This window comes from Battus philenor, unplaced genomic scaffold, assembly GCF_028537555.1.
Source record: "Battus philenor isolate CCGP_79_NKW_IND1 unplaced genomic scaffold, ilBatPhil1.0.hap1 SCAF_19, whole genome shotgun sequence".
NCBI classification, from domain to species: domain Eukaryota; kingdom Metazoa; phylum Arthropoda; class Insecta; order Lepidoptera; family Papilionidae; genus Battus; species Battus philenor.
In genome coordinates, this window is record NW_027181681.1 from 9,769,799 (window position 1) to 9,791,054 (window position 21,256).

General features: G+C 30.3%; 2 protein-coding genes across 2 annotated transcripts in view; both read left to right on the forward strand.

Moving 5' to 3' along the window:
• The window catches only part of AkhR (Adipokinetic hormone receptor), an 82,735-nt gene that overhangs the window by 41,516 nt on the left and 19,963 nt on the right, over window positions 1–21,256 (forward strand). The window lies entirely within an intron of this gene.
• On the forward strand, window positions 16,491–17,141 carry LOC137921713 (histone-lysine N-methyltransferase SETMAR-like). The gene has a single exon (XM_068764526.1). The coding sequence runs from the start codon at window positions 16,491–16,493 to the stop codon at window positions 17,139–17,141; it is 651 nt and encodes a 216-aa protein (XP_068620627.1).

A 21,256-nucleotide genomic window follows, 5' to 3' on the forward strand; every position in this document is an offset into this window, starting at 1 on the left:
TAAACAAGTTGTCATTGCTAATTAATATGATTTATTTTGATATACGATGACATCTTGTAAATTATATACGTTGTTTTGGAGTATTTATAGAGTTAATAATGTTACTTCGCTTGCTTTGAAGTAACGCGGATTGCACTTATTGAAGTATTAACATTTTGAAACGATGCCAAATATGTTTTACCATTGGAGAGGATCTAAAGCAGCTGTAGATAAGTGTACATGACAAATATATCGGTATAATAGAGTAGATGTAAAAAGACTGCGCAGACTATTTATAACAAGTTAGGTATTCTCCGAAAGTTTTTTTTTTTTTTAATTTGGTATTCTATTGGTTGCTTCTCTATAGTTGGTCAAATTTATGAAATACATTTATACACAAAAATATTAATCATATATAAATTAGTGATAAATATAAGAAATAAAAATAAACCCGCAAAGTCGAAATTTTGTCTAAAAAATTAAACAAATACTTTATGGGTCTGAGTGTGCGTAAATATGATAAAGTGTCACAAGATATATAATACCTTCCTTTTTACAGTTTTAAATCTAAATTTAAAAGTATATAATTAAATTAATCTTATTGTAGCATTCAAGAGTTTTAAGTGATCGAAATGCATCAACTTGGTTTGTTGAAGCATTTACATGGTTGATATTATAATGTATACAACAAACATTGTTAAGTTTAATTTAAAAAGAGTTATTTTACAATTTCTTTCGGCTGCTCTCAGCAGATCAACATTCCGAGCCGGTTGTAGCTTACTATTTGTAATATTAAAATAACTAATGATTCGTAAATACACGTGTTTACATGTCTACTTGAATGAAGATATTTTGATCTTAAATTTAAATTTATATCATCAATTGTATGGACAATCTTGGTGTTTTGTTACAAAGAAAAAAAGCTTGCTTTGTCTTGAGCAAGTAATGGTCTGCGATAAACATCGCCTGTAACTGTCATTATAAAAAAATGTCGTAATCTTTAAATATCAACACAAAAATGGCTGTTAAGAATCTTCACGAAATATGTTTTTGATTAAAATATTTTACTTTATTTTTAAATGTATATACAGTCTTTTCATCTATTTAAACCAGAACGCAATTAAGTTTGAAACGTTATAAAATTTGTATAAAAATATTTAAAACGACACGAATTGATCTGATCAGTGACATGGTTTTATTTTATGACTTACCTTATTTAAATTTACGAGTAAACAGTAAAATTTAGGGTTGTATGTATTTTGTATGCTGTATCATAAAGAAATAAAAACAAAAAATTTCGTCAAAAAATTAAAAAAAAATTAAGGATGAGCAACCCTTATCACTTAGGGGTATTGAAAATAGATAGTAGCCGATTCTCAGACCTACTGAATACGCATATAAAATTTGGTAAAAATCGGTCAAGCCGTTTCGGAGGAGTACGGTAACTAACATTGTGACATGGAAATTTTATATATTAGATTTAAAAAAAGGGTTAATGTTGCCATAAATTATAAATGTGACGGAAAGCATTAAAACTAAGTAGCTATTAAAAATTAAAGCTGATTGACGCAGAGACGAGATCTGTTCTTAAACGTATTTCAGGAGATCTTTTGAATTTTAAAGTCATTAGCAATTTTCACTGTCCAATGTTTTTAACAAGTTATTGAAGTTTATGTTTTGATGATGCAAGGGAGGGAAAATAACCTTCTTAGGGTCGATGAAAGACGTTAAATGAGTTCAGTTAGAACTGTTCCTATTGAAAATGTATGTTAGTCTACTTCCAGATAGACGGAGAGACCTGTAATTTTTCTTATCGAATTAATTAATTATGGCAATGTTTTTGTAGAAAAATTATATAAATTGATATAAAGAGATATTCATAATACTTCTTTATAAATGAAATCTTCTTTTTATTTTGATGAAAAATATTTCTTCAATAATTTATCTTTTCAGGACTATCGAAACTCATTGATAATAAAATAGGTTAAATCACACCAAAGCGCTTAAGAAATTCTGTTTTATCAAAAATTGTGATCAATCGTTTTTGGTATAATATTTATTAAATTTTAATAATATCTATTATAGTCATTTATAGATTGTACTATTCTAAAGTATCAGAATATATAATAATAAATTTTAAAACATAAAATATCAAATAAGTATGATTTTTTTCTATTTCAGATTTTTAAAAAAGATTAAATATCTTTTATCTAAATTGTAATTTTTTTACAAATGTCTACTTAAAAATCTCCTTGTCATTATTTTTCGAAATTAAAATTGACAAGATGATAAAGTTCTCGAAAATAGATCTTATTTATTAAATAATAATAATTCAATTTTCGTTTTATTTTTAGTGTCTGTTCGTATTATTCGCATTTAGCATATATTTCGCATTAATTATGAAACTATTCTATATTAGTTTGTAAGTTTTATATTATTTTAAATTGTGACAACCGTAAGTAACCTTATTTAATGAAATAAATATAAATATTAGATTATTTTCGTTAGTTTCTGATAATAGTTACAAAATATTTTCTCGCGAAATTCCCTAATTTTACTTTTCAATTGACATAAGCTTGTAGCGTTCATTTAGGAACGCTTCTTATTACTGGCCGCTTCGGCCACAATCATTTGCTTGAAATAATTCTTGTGCGTTCGAATTTAAATTCAAACGAAGATTTGAATTTGCAAGCCGTCAGTAACGCTGCCGTCGTTGCATTTGGGCTAATTTTGAAGAGTAAATACTTGGGAAGGTGACAGTTTCCAACCACCCGCTAAACGCGTGTAAGATCCTTTGAAGTTATTATAAATTATATTATATATATGTGCTTGAACACGGATATACTTATATATTACTAACTAAATATATTCTTTGTTGAATTATATTATAATTGATATCATTGCATGTACAATTTCCGATTTCAAGTGATATTCTCCTTCATTAAGTAATTTGTGCAATTGATTAAAGATGGAGGTTTGAGGCGTATAATTATGCCTATATGTCATGAATATGATACCAAACTATATATCTACGATTTTAGTAAGTAAAGTATTAACGAACTTTTGATGTTGTTGTAAAGGAAACTGTTTCCGGTTCCCGGGATATAACACTTTCGCTGGTTATAATTTCAGCGTACAAAGCAATTGATAATATAATATGTGTCTCGATTTATTTGCTGTAATTATACACATCTTCATATATATCTTACACGAAATATAACTATTTGAAACATTTTTATGTTTAGACTTAATTGTTGGTTAAAATAGTTGATTTTCAATTTTAATACCGCTAAATACCGAATAAAAATATAAAGCTCAACTTCTCCCATAATTTTTATTTAAATAAATATTTATCTAAACCTATAATTAGTGTCTTAAATACGTTTATATTATTGTTTTACAGTATATATTTAGCTTATTTTAAATTCATAATTATTATTATTTATTATAGTCCAATTTTCAAATCATTAAAAGATGTGCCGAAAAAAAAGATTCGGGATAAAAAATTGCTAAAATAAAAATTAAAAGTCCGATATTATATTCCCATCACTATTGTAGTTGTAATAGTGGCCTAGCGATAAGAAATGAGACTTGCGATCGTAGGTGGCGGGTTCACACCCAGGATACAATCTTATATAATTTTCATATTATTCCTTAATTATATAGCATTACCACTGGTTACAGTATTTTCAGCATCTACGTACCAAAATACCATACTGCGATCGCCTACCCGCCTGCCAAAAGGCGATCATGGTATATGCCCCCATATAGGCCTATGCCTTGCAATAGGCGTCTATGGTCTGAAACCAACGACAGTTGCACGTTCAATAATTCTACAACATGTAAAAATTTTTATATACCCAAGTACAACTGTTTACACACAAACGGAAAATTTTTCGTAACATGTTTTTATTACTATAAAATGTTTATAATCATTTATACTACATAACGATCACTTAAATTTATATCATTAGTATTTTGTTTTTAAAACAGCATTAAAAATTCTCTTTAACAAAAGATAAAGGCTTTAGAAAAATATTTAATAATTTTTGTTTTTATGAGTAAATTATAACCTTACCTTTGTGGCACTTTATGATAAATTTTGTTGAAAAGTAAACAATTTAACGAAGACTTTCAAATGTAATTCGATTTATGTAATCGTTTTGGACTATTAATGTTTTTAGTCTTTATTATTTATTCCCTTATATTTTTTTTCTTACGCACGTTTTAAAAATACGTATACTTGAATTTATCTGCGTGTGTAATATATGTTTATAGTATAAATTATTAGAAACTAAATAAATTGAAAATTAATCTAAGGCCATGCCTTATGATTCTTACTATAATCTTATTCAGTAGGTAAAGATGCCCCGACATGTAGTTGTGGTAACAGAATTTCTACCCTTTAATTCCCTATAGGTAGTTAAAATATCATTGGTATTTTCGGAGGAATAGCGGGATCTTTTACGCAACAGTGTTCCTGATTATATTTGAAATAATAACATTTTCATATTGATTTTACAGAAAATAAAGTAATTTTGATAACACGATATGATTGTGTTATTGCGTATTTATATATTCATATTACTTAAAAATGCTAATATAATCGGTACTACATATATAAAAAAATTGTGTGTATGTTATATATTTTTCAAGATTGGTTGTAAAAATAATTTTACAGAGGTGAACATATAGCTGATTTGCAATCAGTCCAATTGATTTTTGGAGAGTGTAATGTAATGTATATTACATTGCACTGTCGAAAAATCAATCGTTTCAGAAATAATCAAAATCGTAATGGTAATATAGTCAGAAAAAGCGTTTTTACAATTCAGATTATTTCATATTAAAATTAATTATTGCTTATTATTTTCTCAGACTTTATACTGGCAGAAGTTATTTACTGCGATTGCTTTCCAATACAAAATAAATGCTTGTTACGTATTTTAGGGTGAGTACTTTATAACGAAAGATTTTAAATAAATGTAAAAGGTTAAAAATTTTGCTGACAAATGAGCTATACAAATATCTTTTAAAGGCTATTACACCTATAATCAATTACTATGTATTTAATGTTAACTGAAAAGCAAATATTACATAACTGATTATGTCCAGATCTGATTTATAAGAATAGTACTAAACAGTGCTTGGTGATTTTAATGTCTAGATTATATTATGTGCATCAATATATACATTTTTTCTTATGTTCAGCCGGTGCATCTTTTTATCTGTATATTTTATGAGAACAGGGCAAAGACTACAATAATTAGTAATAACAAAGGCGGAGGAAAATTATTAATTGCTTGTCCAGAACGCAGCAATACGACATGTTTGTAAACAGTTTGGCGGACGAGCGAACTCCTATCTTATCGAACTCCAATATGACCTTATAATTTGTCATTTGCAACTTAATTACAGAAACTAGATGTATCATAATATTTGTGGGATATTTCAAATAATATCCGTATAATAAAATATAAATTAAATTTATATTAGCTGGAAACAATAGACTTTGTACTGTCAAAATTAATTGCCTTGACCAATAGAGAAAAAATTAAATGTTGTTTAACAGTGTTCATTTAATTATTGATTTACTAAAAAAGGCTACTCACAGAAAGGACAGTGGTAGCCTGAGACTTGCGATCGTAGATCACGGGTTCGATTCCCGAGACACGTTCTTGTATAATTCACACTTTGTGCATTAATTAAATAGGATTGCCCCTTACACAAACAAGTTGCTACAAGAAGAGCAGCAGCGTTCTCTGCGTACCATAATATCACATTGCGGTTGCCAACCTGCCTGCCTGGCAATAGTGGCGATAATTGTATATCCCTTATCCCATCTATAGACATTTTTGAAGAAGGCTTTAGCTCTGCAGGGTGCATCAGGGCTAAAATGACGACTCACAAAAAAAGTACAAATAACGCGATATTTTCATTGTAATATTTTATAGTGCATGTTATTCTTTGTTTTGATACGTCCTCTAACATTTTATTATTTTGTTTCACGTCCAATATTTGACAACAAGAAACGGGTGTTATAATTTGCCATATGATTTCTATGGGAGCAATTGTATATACTGTTTTTCTATTTATTATTACGTTAAATCATCAAATACGAAAATATAAAAAAAATATAACAAAGTCCAGCTGTTCCAGTTTTGGAGAATACATTTAGGATTTATATTTATTTCTATAGTTAAATCTCATTATGATCTCGCAGATGGGACACGAGCTTTCAAGCAACAAGCGCGTCCGCTATATAATAGTACGCTGGATGTAATTTAGAAATAGTCTACCTTTACAAAGAGATGCAAAGGAAATAGGAACGTTAGAGAGGAATACGTACATCATGGGCGTTAAACTCGCGGCCCGCGATGAAAACTCTTTGCGTCATTGTCAATATATCCAACGTAAAGTAAAATATAAAATAGAAATGATGACTAGAAACGATACTTGCATACTAAGTTATAAATACTTCATTTAATAACTATACTTTTTGATTTTAAATTGTACTCTCGAAAATGTACTATTAATTAGTCTGTTTGACATTTAGCAATCAACGACAAACTGCTACACATCAGCTGATAAACCTATTTTAATAAGATGTAAATATGCGTACGTTATCTCAAAAGTGGACATGATTATTGTTTAATTTATATTACGCTTATTGATCTGTGTAATTATTCGTTGCTTCGTAAGTTAATTTTCATGACAAAAATATTATGATTCATTTTTTTTATTCTCTCTTAACAATTACCTATTTATTTCAGCCCTTTATATTTATTATATCTATATCAAAGCCAACTAATAGTAAATCTTAACGAATAATAGCAAAGGAAAATGATTTTTTTGAGTAAAATGAGAATATTATTTTTAATTTGCAATATAACTATTAATTTAACGAAGTTATACAATATTAAACGTTAAAAGATAAAAAAAACATGAATTAATAATATATGATGATTAATTAGACCAGAGAAATAGAAAGAGTTCAAGTTCGGTATAAAAAAAATATTTAGTAAAATTGTGGTTTCACCACTAGACGCCCACCGCAAGCCATATGCTTTACCCAAAGGTATCTATTGGGTGATAGACCATAACTGTTCCTTGGCAGACGGGCTCGCGATCATATTGCGGTGTTATGGTAACAGCAATCCTATAAAATTAACGCACAAAATTTAAAATATTTAAAATTGTATCCCAGGAATCAGACTTGCAACCTACTATCGCAAGTCCCAATGTTTACCGCTGGACTTTTAGAAAAGTATCGCATGAAAATGAAAAAGCGGTAAATGTAAGTTGTCCGAATTGATATCTAAACAATCGAAGCCTTATACTGAAAATGATTTCATCAAGAAACGTCTAATATTAAGGTTGCAGAAATTTATTAATCGTAAGCTCTTATAACAATTTTTTATCTCCGCCAATTTAAGTAATCGGATCAAAGCAAAATCATCTAGTTTTGAAAGTTTTGCCACTCTCTGCGATGAGAATAGGGTCTTTGGTGGCAAAGCTCAATCGGATACTAGTGATTGCGACAAGGTTTTAATCATTGCTGTGGAATTATTGAAGCTAATAACGATGTATGTTATTACTACAGAACATGATCAATATATTTATATTTTTAAACATCTGCAAAAATACAATCTACCTATGTCAAAAAAATTATATTGCTACAGATCACGCACCTTCTATAACCGGAAAAAACAACAGTCCATAACATTACTACAGCAATATTCAACTTTATACATGTTTAATACAACGTACCAGTAAAAAAATATATGTTGCTTTGGAATATTTTTTCCGGGTCTTCTAAAGTGTTTATTTGGTATTTGGTCCAAGATAACTTTTGAGTTTGACACCCCTGACATACACATGAATATCAATACATCCAATTAAAGATTATATACAATATTACTTTATAAATCAATAATGCTATTACAATACATATAATAATATTCTATATTTAAATAATGTTCAAAATTTATAAGAGTTTAAATTTTGTATAATCTGTGAACGTTATGCCCTTTAAAAAGATTGTTTAACTTTATTAACCAACTTCAACGAAATTTATTCTAATGCGCCTCTTTTGATTTAAACTGTGCTTTCGTTTATATTAATAACGAAACGACTAAACGGTGACGTCGAATAAGTAACAATTTCAAAAATATTCCAACGTCAACGGAAAAGCTTTTAATTGATCAATTTTTAAGTGTTCCTTTTATTTAAAATGGTTTCCAGGTTTTAGAGTGGAACATTTCCCCTTCTAACCTTGATGCTCTTCGAGATTGTTTACTCTAATTTTATCGCTTAAGTAAAGAAAACTTAAATAACTCGAGAATATTTTTTTAATATTGACAGAACAATTGTTACATTATTTACCTGTAATGACTTTCATCTCTTGAGCTGAAAGTGGTGGTATGTACATAATTTTTAACCATAATTTCGATCTACCAAAGATGTACATTCAATGTGAGAATTTAGTCCTGTTTTTACACGGACAGGCGGTATATGAAAGGTTCTTTCCGTGTGGAACTGATAAATCAGATTAAGGATATCATTAAGGATAGGAATTATGTCCAGCAGTAGATGAATGTAAGCCAAAAATAAAGAAAAATAATTTTTATTTATTTATAAAATGATGAATTAACATGATCGATTCGATCGTCTGCAATAGTTATTAAATTAATATTGTGTACAAACTATTCAACATGGCGTTATACGTCTAACTGGAATTCCACCCACGTCTGTCAACGCGTGTAATTAGACGTAGAGATTGTCTTTGGGCGCAATGTACAAATTAAATAGGCACCCGTACCTCTGGCCGGGCGTTGAAATCCAAACATTTAATATACGCCCGAAAACCCGTAGTTAATCTAATTATATTAACCTGCTGAAATAGTTTAGAATGTTAATTAAGCTTCTAACAATTTTTATTTAATTAACCACAATTTTCAAACATTTTTTTTAATGTAGGTCCACCTAATTTTGTACTCAAAGCGTATTCTATTTAAAACTACTGATTCATATACGTTTCCTGACCGTTCAGGATATCTTTGAGCTTCTTAGACTTCTTTGAGCTTTTTGATTCAGCGATTTCAAGAAAAGGCACACATGTATACTGCCTTATAGATTGACAAAAAAAAAAGATTTTCATCATCAATTTATGAGCCGTAAGATGCCACTGTTGGACGTAAACATAGATTTACAATAACAACCGCTAGATACATCCACCGTATTTTACGGTGTTCATTTCAGAATCTTAATCTATAGCCTGGACATATCTGCGCAAAATCTCAGTGAAGACAAAGAAATCAAAAGGAATAGGTTATAGGCTTAACAAATTTGCTAAATAAATGATTCGTAGTTATTTATTTGCTGTAACGAGCAGTGATAGCATACCGGTAAGAGGCTTGCGATCGTAGGTCGTGGCGTCCATTTCCGAGACACAACCTTATATAATTTACTATTCTGTTTCTAATATATATAATTCATAATACCACAGTACGATCGCCAACATGTCCGCCAAGCGTGGCGATTATAGTCTATTCCTCCCATGTGCTTCATTCTATGCGCTAAAATGATGATAACGATTTATTAGCCGTTGTTATTTTTAATTTGTTATAAATAATTAAACCATTTTAACGCACCTGCGTGCTGATGATGTGCACCTGATGTGCTTTCCTAAATATATAAATGAGTCGTTTCCACTGCCTACCAGCCGCGGTACTAACGCCATGGTCCATAAGAGCGCCCCTAAATTGCTTTACCTTTGACGCATTCTTCGCTTCATGACTTTCCTTCGCGGTCTGCTATTACTAATGCGATAGATCCCTTTGCCTCTTGAATATCTGATTTTAAGAGCTATGTATACAACTTTACTTTGTTTCTGAGTCAACCCCTAAGAGAAATGCCAAGTGCAAGCATTCTCCGTCGCTCGCAATGTGACTTTTAACTGGAAGACGATCGCGACGGTTAGATTTCATGATACCACGCGACAGCTGACAGGATTTATTATCCAAACATTTACTCTATCAACACCTACATCTCGAAAAAATATCATCATATGCAGTTATGTTTAAAGAGCCCAATTTGACAGGAATTAAAATCAGATTAAACTTCGCTATAATGGCAATCTTCATTTTAAAGCCAAGAAAGTTGTAGCGAAATAATCACAGTTGTAAAAATGCTTTCGTTTATCTGTCAATCCATCGGTCTACGCATTAGCAAAATGTAAGGACGCGCGGCGTATGATTTGTAGGCGGTTGTCAAAACCGCGACTAACGCCGGAAAATATTATGAAATAAAAATGGCGAACGGCGTCGAGCGACATATGTGTTGTGATTTTTTGGATTTGTATTAAATCTTTAGTGCTTGATAGAATATTGAATTGAAGATTATCTTATATTAATTTTGAATCAATGTTTAATATTTACAAATGAGTAGTGAAAGTTATATGTAAAAATTATTTCATTCGCATGACAAATAATTTATAACGACTTTGGTGTATCTGAAGTTGTAGATGGATGACTTTTAAAGTAAACTGTCTAATTTTCATCCAAACGTTTTAATTTTTGTGCTCCAGCTCTATAGGTTTGTCTCTAACATTGCCTACCTAACCTGTTAAACTCCACCACAGAGTACATATTACACTTTCTGGTCTGAGAAAGCGCATAGTAAACTGAGACGTTTTTTTTTTTTGTTTTGACATATTTTATTATCATATATAGGCTAAAATCATTGATCAGATGATAAAGAAGAATCAATGAAATTAAAAAAAAACAGCTTAAATTTAATCGTTTAAAAAATAAATTCACATTTTTTTCTCATTCTCGGGGATTATATTGGAGTATGTATGTATTTTTTTTTATTAAAGATTCTTCGTGTATCGTGCAAATGCTCAGGGTTCAATATACTCGTATATATCTGATACTGAAGTCAATGAACGTTGTTTCATGGCGTAAACGTTATATGGTATTCTGAAATTAGTTTTTTTGTTGTTGAGAAGGGATGTTTCTTTGTAATGTTACACATGTTTTATTAAGGGAAAAAAATGCTTGTTTGAAGTTATATATAGTTAGAGTGAACCACGGAAACTAGCTCAACATATTGACGTAAAAAAGAGATTTATAAGTTGAAAAATCTGAATGATATATATATTCACTTAACTAGCCAGAACCCTTGCATAAATAAAAGTATAAGCAATACATAGTATAAAATATCCATGGTTGACGAAATGATATTATAAGTGTATACTATTAAATAGTTATAAAAAATGTTTAATATTACATGAAAAGTATTTTCTCTATTACGATTTATACATAGTTAGTTTTAAAAGATCAATAAAAATGCTTTAAAGGTATTTGCAGTTAAATGGTAGATGTAATAGATATTTATTTAAAAAAAAACACATCACCAGGTAGTGAGCTTAGTTAACATCTCAAAAAATTGCAAGGCAAATTATATAATATTATTATACTAAAAGAGTAAAGATACGGTAAACATAACGCTTTAATAATAACGTTCCATCTAGTACAAGATATTTAGTATGATGACATCTTACGCGCTTTCCTGAATGTGTTAAACTTCAAATGATTCATTGCTACGCTATTTTAATGTACTCTCTTGTTTGTCGAAAAGAAAACTTTTTTTTTTATTTTGGACATGAAATTTTCCGTTTTTTTTATAGGTCCTTACTTGTGCTTTTACGAGAATTGGAAAAAAAATTTGCCGCACCTCACTAAAATTTTTCGCTGAGAAATTCACCTTCATGATTTACATACAACATATCTTCTTATATATGATGATATGACATATATACAGCATAGTGCTACAAATAGTGTTATTAATATATTACGTTTAAATCAAAAATCAGAAAGGCTTCAAGTCGATGTTTTAATATATGAAATTTTAAAACGCTTTTTCATACAACATTACGATATCTATTATTTCTGAAATCATCTATCTTTTGCTATGGAAGACTATGCATTTTTCGTCTTTTCAACTTATAGACGCATATTACAAGGCATTGACCTCCCCCAAAGATATCTATGTGGGAATATATTATAATTGCCATGCTTGGCAGGCGGGTTGGCGATCGCAGTGTGGTATTATGGTACGCAGAGGACGCTGTTGTCTATCTTTTAAAAATTGTTTGTGAGCATTTGTAATTCTATATAATTAACGCACATAGTGTCAATTATGTAACATTTTATCCTGGGAAGATCATAAGATTCAATTCTTTACCGCTGGCCTGCCACTGCTCAAACTGACACCATATGAGCTATAAATTTAGCCACTAACCGAACACTCTGTATATCTTTTATCGAATTGAGTTATGTAGATCTAGTACGGTCAGTGTGCCGAAAGCTTGTCAAACTCCAATAACATCAGCTTATCGTGAGCAATAAAAAATAATTTCGTAAACATGCACTGACACTGTGTGTATATGTTAGTAATACTTTATAAGATGAAAACATTCTTATCTTTCTCCTTATCAGGTATTCGGAAGGTCGAGGTTTGACCTGCGATATATAAGATTGGAGCATTCAGACGCACCACTCGAATACTAATTACTTTACTTTTCGATAATTCGAGAATTTTCTATTACTGCTCTTTTTTTAACTTAAAAACACGAAAGTATGCCTTCTTTAAAAATAAAAAAAATGAACGATTCTTTAAAATGTCATAATTGACGTTTCTCTCTCGACCTTTTTTTCAATTATTTATGTGTTCATTACTTAGTGTCTGTGAATAAATTGCGTATCACTAATTAAGATCAAAATTTAGAAAAAAAAATTGTTTTCTCGGATACCTAGAGAAACCTCTTCTTTTAATGTTTTAAATAATATAATTTAAATATATGAAATTAACCAATATAGCTTGGCAGATTGACAGAGATGAAGTGGCATTGTGCAAGGCAAGTGGCCGCTGGAGTCTCAAGGTTCTGTGGTGAAGACCACAAATCGGCAAGTGCAGTATGACGCCCACCATCTAAAAGGTTAAGGTATTTGTTAAGATCGTCGGAAAACGGAGACTGGTCTTATTCGAAATCTACGAGGGCGGTCTTTACCAGAATTAGATGTCTTACGACTGAAATGATTGTGATATGCCGTAAACTTATCTCCTATTAAAAAATTAACTAATCTATTGACTAGAAACAACCAAAACGAAGTTTTGATTATTTAACACAGTAAAATACTTCTTACAATATCTTTTAAATTTAAAGCGAATATCAACGGCCGCGCGCAGAAATACATTATTTTATTCTTTAATTTCGGAAAGGGAATGAAGCTATTCGTCGAGTTCAAGCAAATCAAAATATATACCCGAGGGTCAAAATCACACAATAGACCCTGGACCTTTTTAAATAAAATATGGTGAATACGTCACGCTACCGATTTACAAACAATATGTGAGAAACCTTATATGAAATTCTGGGGAATTCATGCGTTTTGAATATCAACGCTGAGCAATATTAAGTTTAACTTAGATATGCGTATATCTTATGTAGATCAAAAAGTTCCACGTCTTGATATATATTTATTTGAATTATACTGACATGATAATCTGATTCAGAAATATTATTCTCTGTACAACAGAAAAGCATATAATAAGATTCTTCATATATTTATTTAGATTAATATTATTATACGCATACACATAGATTATTGCCTATTCTTGACAACATTTAAAGTTCATTAATTGTACTGTTATGTCAATAGACGTAGTTTTGATTGAGAATAAAATTATATCTAAAACAAACTTCAAAAAAAAAAAGTCGTAACTTAACAAAATTAACAGGTTTTATCAATATCATAATTTATATTTGATTCTATTTTTGTAACGTAAAAACATGTACATGATATTATTTTAAGAAATATGGGCCACAATATTTTGATAAATAAAAACCTAATTCATAATGAAGAGTTCTACTGGCATAATATTGCATTTGCCTTTGCCCTTTAATAACATACTCAAGGACAGATAGACTACTTCGATATGTAACCGTAATTGTTTTTGTACAAACAAAACACAACCAATTCTTAAAATGTGTAATTAATGCAAACAAAAGATCATTTTTAAAATTTCTGATGTTTCTCTTTGCTCGAACAACGCTCGGATTTCTTTGAAACATTTATAGGAGAATCTCGGACTCAGTTATATTACAAAAAGCGCGGCATGTAATTCTTGTCCTTTGATCCTTTTATTCATCAAGGGATGAAAAGGTAGAAAGGCTCCGACAGCAAATATTTTCCATAACATCGGTTAAGCCCGAATCACATTTTTCAGGTTCACCGATTTAAAAAAAAAAGTAAGCGACTTACAACGAAGCACTGTAATTTCATCAAGAGACGGTTTTAAATAAAATATATAAACGTGTCATCCTATTTCGGATTACTCTTTGATGTAATAAACTTTGATTTTGATATTAAATATATGGTGAATCATTATTAAATGAACTTGTCAGCATGACAATGCTGGAGCACAATGCTTAAATCTTTCAATTTTAAGGCGTTTTGACAATAATTTTGACCACCTTTTACATATAATTTCAGTTTATACGATGCATGCACATGCAATTATTGTTAAATGCTTATATTTCGCTTTTTTACTTTTTGATATCGTGTCGTTAAAACCAGATAATTAATTTGATACTATGTATTCTGAAATTGCAACTAATCTGAAAATATATACAGTGCAGTCTTGAAACTTCAGATAATATAAAAATTATAATTTAACTGTATAAATAACATATACTTCAGCTACATGTTTTAAATCGCGTTTTTTCGGCTTTTTTAATTAATGTTATAGCACCATTAAAATAGCTAAATAATTGAATAGCATTATTTTGGAAAATTGCTTAAGAAAAATATATAAATAGCTGTTTAGAAACTGTAAAAATCCGTTAATAAGTTTCAATCGTCATTTATCTCTTATAAAACCAATATACGTTTTAGTAAAAAAAACTAATAAATAATCGTTATTATAGTAATTCTAACAATACTTGTAAACATCGCAACATAGTGCGATGCGCACTAAAATGCAATAAACAATAATTTGTACGTGTCAACGGTAAGATTTTATGATAAGATCCATCGTATTTGCTAACAACGCACGTCTTCGCCACCTCGTTAGAATGACAGCTGACCTTTTAAGACCAAATCGACCTTCGCTTAACTGAATCCTATGCACTTTAAGTAAGCTTTTCAAAACTAAATACAATAATTTGTGCTCTATTATTGTAAATTAAATAGATTTAGCTAACTACATATCACTAACTATTATCTATAATAATCTACTAATTACCCTTTTTTATCATACGCAATATGATAGCAACTAGAATTAAGTTTGAGTAATTTATTCCTGAATGTCATCACTAATCAAAATATCTTTTAAACCATAATAATTTTTTTTCAACATTGGAACTTTTAACAGAACTCCTATTGATCGTCAACTTATTATTTATTTACTTTTTTAACTATTTTATTTTTGACTCAACTCTGCTTCGCACGGTGGTACAGAAACTCCACAACAACACATCTATTAAAAAAAGTAACAATTTACAGATAAATACAATACAATAAAGTTTAACAATACAAATTTATACATATACACTTAATCAGAATATTGACAATTTATAATTGATAATTCAGCCTAAATGAAATCAAAATAATCAAGCGACGTAATTGCCTGCTTTTTCTCTGTTGATGTTAATGCTGTTACCCCTAAGGGTTTTACAGCTTCATCAGAGCTGAGTTCACGGAGCGGAAGGGTCCGTGAACTTAAACCGTAATTGCCAAGAATTCTTGTCATTTAAATATTCGTTTATTGAATGATAATCTTATTTCTTCATTTAACCTTTAATGTGCTTTTTGAATTTTATAAATGATAGTTCAATAATATTTTGCAAAATTTTATTAAAAAAATATGAATCGATTAAAAATTTATGTTTCATAAATTATATAAATTTATCGTATGATTCTTCTTTTCATCCAATAGATGCTCATTGCAAGGCATCCCCTAAAGGTTGCGGGGTTAAGCTGCCTTCATCCAGCGACCTTGACCGTATCGTAGATCCACCTAGTGGGAGGACTACCCACGCCGCGTCTACTGATTACATTTATTACCTTGATATTTCGTCCATTAATTGCAGTATTTTTAATCTTGAGCATAGTAAACTTTTCGCATTAAGTCTTTTTTATATCATAATTGCGTTAGATTGAGTAATACGAGATGTTTTCAAAAAATATCGCGAATTTTGAATTTTCGCGTCGTGCGTATATTCGATTTTCGATTTTTTTTTGTGGCTTTATGTTGGTACATATATGTCTCTCACTTATGTTGACAAGTTCGGCCATTTTGAATATTCAGTTAATTGTTGACAGCTGCTTTGCTTCCACGTGTTTTGGTTCGTCTTCGATTTTTACCTATTAAAAAAAATGGAACATAGAACCTGTATCAAATTTTGTGTGCAAAACGAAATTAAGTGCGCGGATGCATTCAGAATGTTGACTGTGGCATACGGAGAAGCTACTTTGGACAAAAACAACGTTTTACAAAATGTTTCCAGAAGGCCGAGAAGATGTGAACGACGAAAGCGTGCCGGACACCCGAGCACTTCAACAGCAGACGAAAAAAATGATGAAGTGAAGAAAATGGTATTGGCCAATCGTCGAATCACCGTTAGAGGAAATGCCGAGGACCTAAACATATCGATTGGCACGTGCTATTCGATTTTGAGCGATAATTTGGGCATGAGACGGTTCGCCGCAAAAATCGTACCAAAATTGCTCAATTTCGATCAAAAACAGCATCGCATGAACATTGCTAATGAGATGTTGGAATCTGTCCGCGACGACCCGAATTTGCTCCAGAGGGTCATAACTGGTGACGAATCGTGGGTTTATGGTTATGACGTGGAAACCAAAGCTCAATCATCTCAATGGAAGCTGCCACACGAACAGAGACTGAAAAAAGCACTTCAAGTTCGGTCGACTGTGAAAGTTTTGCTTACAGTTTTCTTCGATTGCAGGGGCGTGGTGCATCATAAGTTCTTGCCACATGGTAGAACGGTGAATAAGGAATATTACCTGCAAGCTATGCCCAAAACGCCCGAATTTGCGGAAAAACAAAAATTGGCTTATGCACCACAATAACGCCCCTGCTCACACATCGCTGCTTGTACGCGACTTCTTGGTCAAAAACAACACACTAATGATAACACAGCCACCGTATTCCTCAGACCTGGCCCCCTGTGACTTTTTCTTATTCCCGAAACAGAAGAGGCCCATGAAAGGACGACGCCACGCCACGATTGACGAGATAAAGACGGCATCGAGGGAGGAGCTGAATAAAATACAAAAAAATGATTTTTGAATTGCTTCGAACATTGGAAAAAAACGTTGGCACAAGTGTATAATATCCCAGGGGGATTACTTTGAAGGGGACAAAATAGATATTCATGAATAAATATATAATTTTTGAAAATACACAAAACTCGCCATACTTTTTGAACACACCTCGTATATAATACCATCAATTGCATTTTCCATACATACATTTCCTAAAACCTTTATTTTGGATTAAAATAACTCCAAGCAATATTTAAATTTACGATTTTGGTTTTTAATAAAATGAAATAGCATTTAGTAAAACGTGTTAAAAGCATTCCATTTCTATAATATTTACTTTAAACCTTTCTAAAACTTAAACTTTCTTAGTGTTGTAAATTTTATTTCCAAATTAACATTAAATTATAATGAATAATGTCTAACTATCATTTGCATTTTATATTAATTAACGACTTAAAAAATAAATAAATAACAATCAATAAAAGTGTTAAAAGCTTTTTATTTCTGCTGTATTTATTTTTATCGTTTTGAAAACTTAATTTTTATCAATACTATGATTCAAATTTTCTATTTATTATTTTACATTAATGAGTAATATATTGCCATTAATATCATCTTACGTATACACATTCACTCGGACCTTTATTTCGGTCCATAAAACCTCCAGGCAATACTTACAATGCCATTAAAAATCGAAATAGCATTAAATAAAATGTATTAAAAGAAATTTATTCCGTTGTATTTATTGTAAACATTTCTAAAACTTAATCGTCATTAATACTATGAATCAAATTAATTGCATCTTGCATGTTTGTTTTTGCATTGCTTATTGGGACCTTTATTTCAGACATAAATAACTCCGGGCAATTTTTCAAATTTTCAATTAATAATAAAACATCATAGCTTTTAATGAAACGTGTTAAAAACATTCTATTTCTGCTTTATTTATTTTAAACGTTTCTAAAATTGAATTTTTGTTAATACGGTGAATTTGATTTTCTATTTAACAAGTAATTGACGTGCTATTTATTTCGTAAAATGTGTTAATGTTTTACTTTATAGTGCGTATAGCCTGCAGCATTAATTCTGGTCTTTCTAGGACTTTAAAGGTCGTTCTGTCTACTTCATTTTTAGTTAGTTGTATGTAATTTAAATAGCCGACATTTTATATGTTGATTTTAAAGTTAAATTTACTCCGTTATAAATCTTATTTATATGTATATATATATATATATATATATTAATAAGATTTATAATGGAGTATATATATATATATATATATATATATATATATATATATATATATATATATATATATTTTGCAAAAGAAATTAGTTTTTAATTACGAAATAAAAAATAAGTGTTGATCGTATATGGGGTGAAAATTTAGGGTTGTATGTATTGCTGTATGCTGAATCATTAAAAAATAAAAATTTGTCTAAAAAAAATAGGGGTAGACCCCCCTTAACATTTTGGGGGATGAAAAATAGATGTCCGATTCTCTGGCCGATATGCACGCTAAGATTCACGAAAATCGGTCGAGCCGTTTCGGAGGAGTTTAAACACGCACACCGTGACTCGAGAATTATATATATATATATATATATATATGTGTGTGTGTGTGTGTGTGTGTGTGTGTGTGAATTAATGTGTAAGTTTATTACTATTGTAAATTGTAACAAATGTAAGCGAAGATAATTTAATTAAATAAATTAATATAAAACAACGTCAAGAGCCATGTCTAGGGTATTGAGTTACGTTTTACGATTGATTATAGCATTTTTGTAATTCTCTGTAGTCATCATGGGAAAGATCTCCCACATATATTTCCAATCCGAGATTATTCCGATAACTTTAACAAAGTCGTCTATCCTCTTTTGGGCAAACGTCCTACGCTACTCTTGTTGGTACAAGGTTTCAACTCCCGAAACAGCTTTACAACTTTAAGTGCGACCTGCTCACTGGCCATACAACTTGCCAATCCGCTGAGCGAGGTCGGAAACTTTTGTTTGTGCTGTAAACTGCTGCCGATCTAAATAAATGAACTAAAATAAATACAATCGACGCAGCCATGGTTAGATCTTCTCTTACATTTTAAGCACAGCCCTGCGTCCAGTCACTTCATGTTCATGAAAATTTTGATGACAATATAAATAACCTAAAAGAATTAACATTAATATAACAAACAGTCAAAAGAGCTAATACCATCTGCCAATCCTATCCTCGCTTTCACACGGCAACTTTTATTTACTTTATTTCAGTTTATTGTGGATAATTTATTTCTTCCGCCAAATTTTCTCATTGTTTTTCTAAATTAAAAAGTGATTCGAAATAATATAATTAAAAGAAATAATGAATAGACTCACAAATCTCATTAAATAGTTTAAAGTTGTAAAATGTAAATACGTCACGGAATATGCAAACGAAAGTATTTACAGAGACGTAACAAGCGATGCTTCCAGACCTCTTTGCATGTAAATGCATAATATAAATACTGTGAACCAACTCATCAAAGTCTGACTACGGTTTATAACGGCATAAGACTGTGTGATTTCAATTTTACGCTAAATTTAGAAACGGTTAACATTTCTTTTATATTTAAAAGAGATTTTTTTTCATCTAATAGTTAATTTATGCGGTGTGCGTTTGAGCAATGGTAGCCCAGCGGTAGAGAACTAAGACTTCCAATCGAAGGTCTAGGGTTTGATTCTTGGGATACAGTCTTATACATACACACTGTGCATTAATTATTAAGGATTGCCACTGTTTACAATGTTTCCATAGGATGAGCAGCAATGTCCTCTGCGTACCTCAATAACCATACTGCAATAGTCAACCTGCCTCCAAAGCGAACTGATTGTGATATATCCCCCGTAGATATCGCTAGAGGTCTGTACCTTTCAGCGGACGTCTAAAGGCTGAAAGGACGACTTAACATTTATATCCTATAAAATTCCTTAAGCGATTCTTAATCGAAGTATACCATATAATTTATCTATACCATTCATATAAGATCAAAATTTACGATCTAAAAATATTAGCACAGGTAACTATTTACAATACGAATACGTTTTAGTTTTTATAAACATTTAGAACTCTCATTTCAGAAAAGACAAGATGGAACATATTTTTTTTATATTCATGATATTAACCATTTAATAGTGTTGACTGGAATATGCCACGAGAAAAATGTGCTCACCTATAATGTCATTTTTCACGTTAAAACTAAGACGATTGAAATCACACCCTTATGTGAGAACAGCATGAAAAGAAAGTTAGACGGGAGTTTTTTTAATCCCTTCCACAATATTCTTAACGCAGCATTAGATCTATTTATTCCCAAGATTTATTATTTATCAAAAAAAATCGTTCACACTTTTATAATATTTTACATATATTTGTCAATTAAACTTTTTTTAATTTATTACGTTAGCAATGTTATTGCAGTGCCAAGATAGCCATCTAATGATACATATATAATAAATTACCAATGAGATGTCAATGAGCAGTATGTTGGGTATATCGCCGGAAGACAGTAAATGCAGACTTCTAAATGGTCCTGTTGGAAATCTATAGCGGCATTAGTCTAGCATTAGTCGTCTTTTAGCTGAAATTATAATGGCGATGAACTAAAGACTAACTGTTAATATTAAATTATATTTATTATTATAATTGTTTCGAAATTTGAAATTCATTTAATTGCTATATACTAAATATAACGTATACAATTTAATCATTTATAACAAAATTTAAATCACAGATTTTATTTTTGAAAATTGCCTTTAGTTGGGAACACTTTACGAAAATAAATAGTCTAATATTTCAAAGTAGCGAAGTAATTTTCTTATTTGAAATATCGCAGCGATGAGAACAAATGCAACAAAAATTATTATTCGAATTGAGGGCTTGCTCATGCTTCC

What these genes read in the sequence shown, in the direction of transcription:
- LOC137921713 (XM_068764526.1), top strand. Translation starts at nt 16,491, where the DNA reads ATGTTGACTGTGGCATACGGAGAAGCTACTTTGGACAAAAACAACGTT.